The 12,740-nt window shown below is 40.8% G+C and overlaps 1 protein-coding gene across 1 annotated transcript; it reads right to left on the reverse strand.

The window, feature by feature from the left end:
- Positions 1 to 6,301: 6,301 nt before the first annotated feature.
- On the reverse strand, positions 6,302 to 12,338 carry FAM174A (family with sequence similarity 174 member A). The gene is made up of 3 exons (XM_039364528.1): positions 11,811 to 12,338; positions 8,446 to 8,580; positions 6,302 to 6,746 (listed from the first exon to the last, which is right to left on the reverse strand). Exons 1-3 carry the CDS (start codon positions 12,167 to 12,169, stop codon positions 6,743 to 6,745), a joined length of 498 nt encoding a protein of 165 aa, XP_039220462.1. The 5' UTR covers positions 12,170 to 12,338; the 3' UTR covers positions 6,302 to 6,742.
- Between the last annotated feature and the right edge of the window lie 402 nt (positions 12,339 to 12,740).

Below are 12,740 nucleotides of genomic sequence, written 5' to 3' on the forward strand. Positions count from 1 at the left end.
AGTCATATTATAAGAACAAACAAACACGAACACCAGGAAAAAGTTTTAAACTAAAAACGTTTAATTGAGTGCCAAGCTCTCGTCGGCCAACTGCCGACATCATCAGGGCTTAAAACCGGTTGATGGGAGTCTCCTTTATAGTGCTAGTCAGTTTGTGCACACGGCTCCTGGACCTCGTCATCGGTGTTGGTTGTATTCTTGATGCTAATTGATGCTACCGCTCCGTTACTTGCTCTGCTTCCTCCACTCTCCTTCTTTGTGCGTGTGTTGTTATCTATCTCCTCACTACAGGCTCCTGAGTTCGACATACTCCTTCCACCCTTTTTTGGCCATTCATTTCCTCCGTGTTTTCCCAGTTACTCCTTCTCGCTCCATTGGGCCGTGTGCTGGGTATTCTCCTCTCATCTCCCCCCCCGCTATCATTCCCATATGTTCATGGCCATGTCCTAAGCATACTGTACATCATGTCCTATGGTCTCCACCCCCTCTTCCTCGTCTCCGATGCTCATTACATTTGCATCACCCCCGATCATCACGTTGTAGTCTCCGTTTGATCTGTTGCCTTCGTCTAATGTGGATCGTACGCATTCCCTCTTCACGGCGGTATTGTTGCATTGTGTGTTTGAGCCTACACCCCTCTTTCTCGTGGCCCTATGCTTGCATATAGGGTTAGTTGGTGGGGTGGCCATTCATTCCTCTCCTCCTTTTTTATGTTCGTTATAAATCTATCGTTGCGATCCTCATATTGTCTATGGTGTTCTGAGTTGTCCTCTTTTTCAATCATGATTGAATTTTTATTGTGGGGCTGTAAATACACTGTCCAATTGGTTCCACTCCACTGTTTTTATGTTTTGTTGTTACTGCACGTGCATGAATATCTTTGATGTCATTCGTTGGGCAACCTAGAATCTCTGATGTGAAGGCTTTTTGCTGGTGTGTTCTGACCTTTGTTCTTTCATTGGGGGGTTTTGTTATTCCTCTTGGGTGTCTTAAGGGATCTGGGGGACCTCTTGCTGTATTGGATTTTATTCTCCCATTTAACAGCTCTCTTGCTTTTTTGGAATGTGTGCATACCCCCAGGGAAGGGGTTTTTGTTGGTTGTTTATTGGCAACTATTGTCTGATTGGATCACCATATCTATCAATCCACCAAGAGGGCTAGGCGACAAACAGCCGCACTACTCCAATGCAAAACGGATGATCTGAATAGAAATGCATGGATGATGGGGAACAAATGGAAAGAACTAGCTCTCTTAATGTAGGAAGCTGGAAATGATTTAATAGGCATTACAGAAATGCAGCAAAATAAAACTCTTGAATGGTATACAAGAACTAAAAGATACAACTTGAAAAAAAAAATAGACCAGACAAAAAGAGAATGAGGAGTGGTACTGTATGAGAAGGAAATCCATGACAAAATCCAGGAAATTGAATACAAGGATTCAATTAAAAATATTTTAAAATACAAAGAAGGGGAAATAACAAAAGTAGATTGCCAAGACAGGCAGAACTGTATAATACCTTACTGGACAAGATTCCAGAACCTTTAGGAAGGATCAATATGGTAATAATGTTAAGACTCTATCAAGATAAGCTATTAGAATTTGCAAGGCTGTGTTTTACCTTTTCTCTCTTTATACCCCAAGTGAATCAGGGAATAGACAGTCCAAATACTTACCTAATGCTTTCCTGTTTTATTGGCTTAAATCATGTTTTAATACCTGTTGTTGTTAAGAGCTTCTGAAATTTCTCCAAGTCTGCTTAACACGGAATATCAAAGCCCCTTATTGCAAACTTCAAAGTAGCAAAGATGATTGAGGCTGCATTCCCTTAACTTGTTGATATATGCCAGCCAACAGTCTTGCTTCATGTGAAAAGAGATTAAAATTTGGCTTTTTTAGAATATTTACTCACTTTAAGAGATCACCCAAATATTTCAAACATGTAAGAAGTTTGCTTTGCTATGAAATTCTTGTATGTAACTTGTTTTATATGATCTGCATATTTACACAAATATAATTTATGTCATTTGTGTAATGACGTTGCTATGGACATAATGACATTCTCTAATTTATCAGACATTTGGGAATAACACACTAATTTGCTCTAAGTGAATTGATATTTCACTTGCATTTATTTCTAAATTACTGCAAACCTTTGTTGATATGTATTAATCATACACATACATTTGTACATGTTTTGCATAAATCAAATTTTAAGTTAAGACATCCATTTGGATTCTTTTCTGAAATATAAAATAATCCAGGTTTTATAAATAATGTGATTAATTAGAACCCCCAAAAAATCAAAACATTATATTTAGTGGATTATGACCAGTAAAGTTTGGTAATGTGCTCGCTCTCCTGCAGTTGAAGAAAGCCAAAAACATTAATGAACATCTGAATAACTAGTATTAACATATTGCAAATTTTATATCTTTTTTAAAAAAATTATAATCCATCAGACTTATATGAATAACTGCAGTATTTATTTATTTACAAATATTTATATGCCGCCCAATCCCAAAGGACTCAGGGCGGTGTACAAGGTTAAAAACAGTCATAAAAGAATAAAATAATCCAGTCATACCGCGAGTCCGATCATATTCCGGCCCCCCGGGGACATCAGCCCCAGGCCTGCCGGAACAGGAGAGTTTTAACGGCTTTCTTAAAGGCCGGCAGGGTGGGAGTAGTTCGAACCTCGGGGGGAAGTTGATTCCACCAGGTCGGAGCCACCACAGAAAAGGCCCTTCCCCGAGGGCCCGCCAGCCGACATTGTCTGGCCGACGGGACCTGAAGGAGGCCCAATCTATGGGACCTCACCGGTCTCTGGGAGCTGTGCGGCAGAATGCGGTCCTGTAAGTAACCTGGCCCTATGCCATGAAGGGCTTTGAAGGTGATAACCAACACCTTGAATTGCGTCCGGAGACCCACAGGAAGCCAGTGCAGCTCGCGGAGGATAGGTGACACGTGGGCGTACCTTGGCGCGCCCACAATCGCTCTCGCGGCTGCGTTCTGAACCAACTGCAGTCTCCGAACGCCCTTCAAGGGTAGCCCCATGTAGAGCGCGTTACAGTAATCCAGTCTTGAGGTGACAAGGGCATGAGTGACTGTGAGTAAAGCCTCCCGGTCCAAATAAGGCCGCAACTGGTGCACTAGGCGAACCTGTGCAAAGGTCCCCCTGGCCACAGCCGATAGATGTTGTTCCAAATTTAGCTGTGAGTCCAGGAGGACACCCAAGTTGCATGCCTGCACTGAGGGAGGTAAATTTGCCCCCCCCAGGACTAAAGATGGACCATCCAGTTGGCCTTTGGGAGGCAAGACCCAGAGCCACTCGGTCTTGTCAGGGTTGAGTCTAAGCCTGTTCACCCCCATCCAGACCCTCACATCTTCCAGGCACCAGCACATCACGTCGACTGCTTCACTGAAAGGACACGGGGTGGAGATATACAATTGGGTATCATCCGCATACTGATGATACCTCACCCCGTGTCACCGAATGATCTCACCCTGCGGTTTCATGTAGATGTTAAAAAGGAGGGGGGACAGGACCGAGCCCTGAGGCACCCCATAATCGAGGCGCCTAGGGGTCGATCTCTGTCCGCCCGCCAACACCGACTGCGACCTGTCAGAGAGGTAGGAGGAGAACCACCGCAATACGGTGCCGCCCACCCCCACCTCTCCGAGACGACGCAGAAGGATACCATGGTCGATGGTATCGAAAGCTGCTGAAAGGTCAAGAAGCACCAGGATAGAGGAATAACCCCTATCCCGGGCTCGCCAGAGGTCATCGGTCAGTGCGACCAAAGCAGTCTCAGTGCTGTAGCCGGGCCTGAAACCAGATTGAAAAGAGTCCAGATAATTGGTTTCCTCCAAGGATCGCAAGAGTTGAGACGCCACCACCTTCTCTACAACCTTCCCCACAAAGGGGAGGTTGGAGACGGGACGAAAGTTCTTCAAAACAGCTGGGTCCAGGGAAGGCTTCTTGAGGAGGGGCCTCACCACCGCTTCCTTTAAAGGTTGCGGGAAAGACCCCTCCATCAAGGAGGCGTTGATTATCGCCTGGAGCCAGCCTCGTGTCACCTCCCTACTGGCAGAAACCAGCCAGGAGGGGCACGGGTCCAATAAACAGGTGGCGGCATTCATTGCCCTCACGGCCTTGTCCACTTCATCAGGGGTCACAGGCTCAAACTCGCTCCAGATAACATGACTAAGACCAGCCCCTGGCAACTCGGCTGGCACTGCCCAGTCGGAGTCCAGGTCTCTCTGAATCTGAGCGATTTTGTCCGACAGAAACTGAACAAACTCCTCAGCTCTCCCCTACAAGGGTTCCTCCACCTCCTCCACTTTAAGAAGGGAGCGGGTCACCCTAAACAAGGCGGCCGGGCGAGATTCTGCGGACGCAATAAGTGCGAAAAAGTGAACACGCTTTGCCACCCTTATCGCCACTAAATAAGTCCTAAGATAGGCTCTTAATAGTGATCGGTCAGATTCAGAGTTACTGGCCCTCCAACGTCGCTCTAGACGTCTCTTGTGGCGCTTCATCTCCCGGAGCTCCTCAGTAAACCAAGGCGCCCTCCGGGGACCACCACCACAGAGAGGTCGCAAAGGCGCAATTCGATCCAGGGCCCCGGACGCCGCCTCATTCCAGGCCGTAACCAGGGACCCGGACGAGTTGTGGACAAGGGAGTCAGGTATTTCCCCAAGCTCCTCCTGGAACCAATCTGGGTCCATTAGGCGCCTGGGGCGGAACCACCTAGTCGGCTCCCTCTCCCTGCAATGGGGGAGTGATGCTCTGAAGTCCAGCCTCAATAGGAAATGATCTGTCCATGACAAGGGCGAGATCTCTATTCCCCTTAATTCCAGATCATGTCTCCATTGCCCCGAGAGAAACACAAGGTCGAGTGTGTGACCACCCCTATGAGTTGGGTCCTGAATTACCTGGGTCAGGTCCATGGTTGCCATGGAAGCCATGAACTCCTGCGCCGCCTCTAAGCGATCACCGAGTGATGGCAGATTAAAGTCCCCCAGTACTATAAGTCTGGGGAACTCTACCGCCAACCCGGCTACTGACTCCAGCAACGCAGGCAGGGCTGTTGCAACGCAGCTGGGAGGTAGGTACGTCAGCAGCAAGCCCAACTGAACCCGTAAACCCAACTTCAATAGGAGGGACTCACACCCAACAACCTCCGGGGCAGGAATCCCACGAGGGCTCAAGGACTTCCGAGCGATGACTGCCAGAGTAATAATTTCATTGTAGGCAATTTTTTATAATCTATTGGGATATCTAGCAAATGTGGATATTCCAATAAAGTTTTGACTCAAGAAATGTTTAACATTACAGAACTGAAATAATTCATTATTTGGACAAAAACTCTTCTAAATTACTGTGTTCAAAATATAGGAGTTTCAATATATTATGAATAATGGGAAAAATAAGTTGAAATATATATATTTCTTCTAAATCAAAAATAGCATATAGTAATATTATTTTCCTAATTCTTCTAAGTACTAAGAATCTTCAACTTGTCAATCTTATTTTCAAAGAGTTAAATTTTACTGTTGATGAAAGTGGGAAAGGAAGGGTACATTATACCACACTTTTAATAATTAAAAATTATGTACATTGTATATACACTCTCTCATTAGTGATAATCTGTTCCCTAGATCAGAAGCTGGATAAAATTCTCTTGTGCAGCAAAGCCACCTTTATTATCACTGTGGCAGGCACTGTTGTCACATGCAGAAATTTGGTTAAAATTCTGCACATTGGTTGGAAAAAGCTTTTTAAAAAAATTACCATGGAATTTGCAGAGAGTCACTAAATGAGGTAGCCACTAAGCAAGGAATAGCTGAGTATGTGTGTGTGTAAAAAAAACTTTGAATAGTCTGTTTCATTTCCGAATAATTAGATTCCCATACATTTTCATATAACAAGCCATTAGTACACGAGAAATTCAATTATATTGTATGGGCCTATTATGTAAAATTATTTGATATACCTCCAGGTATTATAATGGTGGAATTTTCTTCAACAGTTGCCATGAAAGCTTGCACATAGAAAAATGCTGATAGATGCCTTAGCAATTCTGCACATCTTACATTAAAAGACATCAAGAAGCTCTTCTCTAACTAGCTTATGGCATTTGAAACTAGGCATAGAATAAATAAAAGTTCCATTAATTTATACTTGCTGAAAAAAGTTGTTCTAAATTCAACTAATGGAAGATCAGTAATTGCAAGCAATTTTTCTTCCATACAAATCACAACATGTAAAACCAACAGATTCAAAGAACAAGGAAAGAATGTTAGGAATACCATAAACATTTATTTACATCATTCACACAGAGCTTCAGTATACATCTAATTTACTAAGAACATACATTCCTCTGACACATGGTTAGATTTGGCTAGCTGCAAGGAGTTCAAACAAATAAATTACCACAGTTTACATAAAAAAAAAAATTGGCCGACAAAAGAATTTCAAAAAGATCACAAATTAATAAAAGCAGAAAATACCCTGTTGAAAATAGATTAGAAATTTAGTGCGCTATTTCCATAGGCTTTGACCTTACAATATTTCTGTATATACAAAAGGTACAATAAAATGTTAGTATTTATTGCAACAAACTAAGGATGTCATAATACATTTCATATTCTCAACTCTGATATTGGCTTTAGGTTCCTTCCAAACAGTTTCTTCTGTTGCTCCACAATTGAAATATTTTCCCACAAGGCACATACTTATCTATAAAGAAAAAGAAAAAAATAAACAAAACCTGCTCACCCAAATTAACATGGTTACATATTTTTAAATTCAATATTCACAAAAGTAGGAACTCATATTATCCAATGTATTGTAATATATTGCTATAACATCTACCCCATAGAACATTGTATCCAGAGATTTGTTTGGCCCCAATCCCTGAAGACCTGGTTAGATTTATTTATTAAATTTATTAAATATATATGCTGCCCATACTTGTCCTTTCTATTCCTCAATTTGTTGGAGAGCTCTTTGTGCAACCATCTGGTTTCATCTGGAATCTCTTGTTTTTCTTTCTCTGTGGTATTGTTTTTGTTTGAGCCTTTATTATCTCATTTTCAGAGTTCTTCAAGCATCCTGAACTGTTTTTCCCTCTAGGATTCCCAGTCATAAAATCGTCCCGAATCTTTCTCCTAGTTTATTGAAGTCAACTCTCTTAAAGTTTAAAATACTAGTCTATGTTCAGTTACCTGTGCCAATATTATGGTAAATTCTAGAATGACATGGTCACTCTCCACTCTTAACAATACATTGATAATTCATTTTTACAGAATTGTATTGCCAGTAATTATCAGAAATGCATTTTACTCCAATTCTTCTTTAATAGATTTCTCTCTCTCCAGACTCATACATGTAGAAAGCTGGAATATTGTCTATAATTTTTTCCATACTATGCAATTATGGTAGGAATTTTTAAGCTAAGAGCCCAGTTGGTTAAAAAAATTTGTAGGTTAAAAACCCACTCTATCTTAGCTAAAATTGTAAGCAGTCTAATTTGATAGATCTCTTACATCCATTTAATAAGGGAATCAATCACAGGTTAAATTTGTCATGATTTTTTCTAGAATAGTATCCAGCGAAAATTGCTTGCAACTCCTATCCTTCTTTCAGATATTCCATGTCAGTTCTGACTAAAAATAGTGTATCCGCAAAGCACATATTGGTTTTTAAAGAATACAGATTTTTGTTCTACTGATAAAAAAATGGCTTGCCTTTTATAAAAAGCCTTAATATTTAAGCTTACAGTATTGATTTTCTGTACAAGAAAGCTACTGAAACATGAATAAAAAAGCAGAATACCACTGGAGATATTATCTATATTTCAAAACCAGATTGCTGCAAGTGAAAACCAAAGCTACAATAAACAGACAGCCTCTGCTACCTGGGAGACTGCTACGCTCAATATTTTCAAAATAAATTACTACCAAGAATAGAACACAAGACAGAAGGCTTATTTAATTAAACATAATTATCATTTCTGGAACAGAGTTTTAAGAAAACACAGCGTGCAACAGCAAAATAGCTTTCCCTCCCCAACAAATACAAACATTATCAATAATCAAATGCCTAAAACATTAACATGATAAGTTTGTAGCTTATTTTATAAAGAGTGAATATTGCCATCTAATCAAAACGCTATGGATTTCGTATTCTCACTCATCTGGTTGCATATAATTGTTTGCTTCATTTACAATGAATATATCACACATCTTCCTTCAAAAACTGCACAACACTGCTCCTATAACCATAATCTCTAATCAAAGAGGAATATTTAAAGCTACATAGTAATATATGCTTGTATAAAATATCTACTTTATAAATACATTCAGCTTGGTTTTCAAATGTGTTTTGATAATTTCTTCTGTCTTATTATTTTACCTCCAGAAATAAAGATACTAACCTTCGAGGATGATTGGCATCAAACAATGTGTTATCATCATCATCATCATCTTGTTCTAAAGGTGTCAGCTCTGTATTTTCTATGTTTGTGTCCAGAACACCATATTTCCGCGTCTTCCTGTTTCTTCGTCTAAGTCTAAAAATACAAATGTCATAGTGTATTGATCAGGGACAAGGAAGACTAATATGAGTAGAGATTTGAACTTTAAGCGTACAAAATAAAAATGAAGCATTTGAACCATATAAATCTGGTATGTGTTCCACTTCTTCATTCAAGTATTACAGTATTACTTGTGTCTCTCATGTAAATTATATTATTCAAGAATAACTTATAAATATTGTAGAATTAAAAGAAACACTTCAGCAGGTAAGGTGATATTGCCAGATAAACAGTGAGTCAATTGCAGTTTTACAGCATGAACTTCAAGTTAAAGCAATAGTTGTACTCACTGAATGTTTCGTTGCACTTTATTTGTCCAAAATCACTCTCAAAAGATGTTGTTTATACTGGCTTGTTGGCCTTTAATTACAATGGTGTTAGTGATTCTAAGAAAGGGCTGCTATGATATTGAACAAGAAAATGAAATCCCATGCACAAGCTTACTGGTATATCTGCCTGTGTGTTTGTGCGCGTGTGCATGCATGTATGTATGTATGTATGTATGTATGCATGTGTGTGTGTATTAAAAAGTGCTCTTGGAGTCACTCTGGATAGTGAGATGAGTGATATATAAATTTAGTAAAAATATTTCTGATACTGTTCAATATTTCAGAAAATAGTTATTCATATGTGGCTTTATAAATAAAATAAATTGAAGGAAAAAAACTCTGCAATTCATGTGCACCATTTTGAAATTTGAAAGAACCAAACCTAGGACAGTACCATAAGCACTTACGAAACTTAAGAGTTGCATCTGATGAAGTGAACTATAGCCTCTAAAAGCTTATTCCTGGTCAGAAAAGATGCTATCAGATTTCTGATTTTCTGGTAAATCTATGCTTCATGTAGATAAATATTGAAGGAGCACATTTGTCACGCTTATATGAAGAACATTTGAACTAAGGATTTTCCCCTTGTACAGTACTACACAGCTCGTTATACAGAAAATACTGAAATGTAGCATACCAATTTAAAACAAATATTCACAAATTTCTCCTAAAAACATATCTGATAATTTTTCAAAAATGAAGCTTAAACTGTATTTAGGATAGAGACTTTACCAAAATATATCTGCTTATTTTATGTAAGATTCAATTAAATATCTATGGTGTATGTCTAGTGAAAATTGACTTTCCCACCTAATCTCTTGGACACCATGAAAAGGCTACCTTGAAAGATCAAGAAATTCAAAAGAGGCTCCAAAATCTGAGTTAGCATCAACATTTAACCGATCCCTTTAAAAGTCCACTCGGTATCTATGCAAGAGGAAAGAGGAATCTTGCTCTAGATAAGTTTTATTAGGATCAATCTTTCCATTTTTTTATCTACATCTTTAGCTTCCAATTAACACCAAATGAAATTCACATGACTTACTGAACATTCTTTTATCCTTTGAGGATTTTTAAGCTTTCAAAAGCCTTGTTTTATGCAACTGGTAACCACTTGAAACTAGACTTTTCAATAGCTCACTAGACTTAACAAATGTATACCAATCATTTTTTTTATTCTTCCTTTAAATCTCTAAAAGCTATCTTTTATTGCTATACAGATAGTCCTTGAGTTACCATTTGTTTACTGATAGTTTGACATTACAAAACTTGAAAAAATGACTTATGACCATTTTTCATTCAACTGTTGCAGCATCCCCATGGTCACATGATCAAAATTTGTATGCTTGGCAACTGGTATGCATTTATGACGGTTGCAGTGTCCCAAGCTCATGTGATCACCTTTTGTGACTTTCTGACAAGCAAAGTCAACAGATTAGTCAGATTCACTTAATCGTGTTACAAACTTAACAACTCAGTGATTTACTTAACTATGGCAAGAAAGGTTGTAAAATGAGCCAAAATTCATTTAACAACAGTATTGTTTAGCAATGGAAATTTGGGGCTCAATTGTGGTCATAAGAACTATAGGTATTTTGTTATGATCCTAGAACTATTCATTTCAAACCCTCTTTCCAAGATTGCATAAGTATTTCAGACTTCATCTGTCAGTCATCATTTTAGCTACATCTCAGGTGGTATCAGTGCTTCTGTAAGCACTGCAGAGATGCTTGACAGAAAGAGAGCTAAAGGAGTAGACAAAATACAATAATTTTATATCCATAAGTATATGTTTGCATCACTATTTTTCTGCATTTATCACATGTTGAAGTCCATGTAGTCCTAATCCATGCAGATTTATACTGCAGTCTCTGTATCATAGGACATATAAGATAAAAAGAGCCTGTCTCTTTTATAACTTGACAAGAACTCTAATGACATTATCCTCCACATTATGACCTGCCAGTTTTACAGAATGTTAACTTGAAGCCACCTTCTGGTTACTTGAACTTTAAACTGTGTTTAAATCCTACCAATCTTTTTCAGTGTGAGAACAGGGGGCATTAGACATCCACTAGTCTATTACCTGTATTCAGGTGGCCTGTTTTGGGTGGTGAAGGAATGTAAAACCCAAACAAGGACTTCAAAACAATTATGTGAGCCACAAAATTAACATTCCACATAAACAGCAAAGATACACCCAGCAAAAACAGTACAAGATTAAAAAAAGAAGATTCTAAAATGATTCCTTAAGTTTACCAGAACCAAAGAAATGTATGTGAAAAGGTTAACAGGACAGGAAGTGGAAGAAGGGCCGAAAGGAAGCAAACTACTGGTAGCCCTTGACTTACAACAGTTCGTTTAGTGACCGTTCAAAGTTACAACAGCAATTTAAAAAGGAACCATTTTTCACACTTATGACCATTGAAACATCCCCACGGCCACATGATTTACATTCAGATGCTAGGCAACTGGTTTATATGGCAGTTGCAATGTCCTGAATCCTGTAATAATCTCTTATGACCTTCTGACAAGTCAAGTCAATGGGGAAACCAGATTCATTTAACAACCATGCTGCTAATTTAACAACTGCAGTGATTTGCTTAACAAATGTTGCAAGAAAAGTCGTAAAATGGGGCAAAACTCACTTAACAAATTTTTCACTTGGCAACATAAATTCTGGGTTCAATTGTGGTCATAAGTCGAGGACTACCTGTACTAAGCTCTCTCTCCCCACGCTCCGAAAAACTCAAGGCTTAGTTTCGTCGAGGTCCGGGCACGCGCCCGTGTTCAGAGGGCAAAACCCGGGGAAGGGTGGGGCGTGTCTATAGCCCTTCCCGGGACTGAGTGAGAAGGAAAGGCTGAGGCCCCGCTCACCGCACGGTCCGGATGACGAAGTAAACGATGAGGGCAGCGCTGGCCAGGACCAGCACCGAAAGGGCGCGCTGGGTCATGGGCTGGTTGACCTGCGTGCCGGGGGCCGCGGCGGCCATGCTGTCGTTCCCCTTCACGCCGCCGGCCCGCGCTCCTTCGACGACAGAAGAGCCGCTGCCGCCCGGCGTGTCCGAGGGCACATCGTCGGGGTCCGCCCGCACTGCTGACAGAGGGAGCGGCAATGTGGAAAGATGTTTCGCGGTGGGAGCCGGGGGAAGCGCCGCTCCTCCTCCGCACAGCGCGAACGCCGAAAGCAGCACCAGCAAAAGCAACAGTGGCGGCGGCGGCCAAAGCCGCCGCATGGCACCCAATCTAAGCCTAGCTTGGCGGACCGCAGCCTAAGCCCCGCCGGATCCTCCACGGAAGGAAGACCAGAAGGCGGAAGTACTCATCTTTCCGGTGACTGAAAACGGTGCCATGGACGCCGAGCGACGCTAGGAAGCTTCAGCTCCGCCCCCGTTCCTGCCACGTGACCGGGGGCCCTTGGGCGCCTGCGCAATAGTTGTCGCCGAGGCGGTTGCCCTGAGCTTGGACTTAATAGGAGGGCGGAGAAAGAGCGGAGAGAAAGAGAGGCCAGATAGGAACCAGATTTGTATTTCCTTCCCTAGGAATAACTTGTCCCAACATTTCTATTATTTCACTCCTTCCTTTCTTCCTTCCCCGCAATTGGAGACATTTGGATGGCCTGCTTTTCGAATAAATGCGAACACTCACTAATATATACGCTTCCGTTCGTATTGAATAGAGCTTCTCAACATTTTCTGGGCCTCCAATAATAAAGGGTAATAAGCAATTGGTAGTGGTTAAATAATAAAACACCGTGAACGAATTTTTACCTATCAGCCGTGGCGTCTATTCTACCTGTCCTCCAGT

The sequence above is a fragment of the Crotalus tigris genome, unplaced genomic scaffold (genome assembly GCF_016545835.1).
Source record: "Crotalus tigris isolate CLP2741 ecotype Arizona unplaced genomic scaffold, ASM1654583v1 scf7180000019785.270883, whole genome shotgun sequence".
Lineage (NCBI taxonomy): Eukaryota > Metazoa > Chordata > Lepidosauria > Squamata > Viperidae > Crotalus > Crotalus tigris.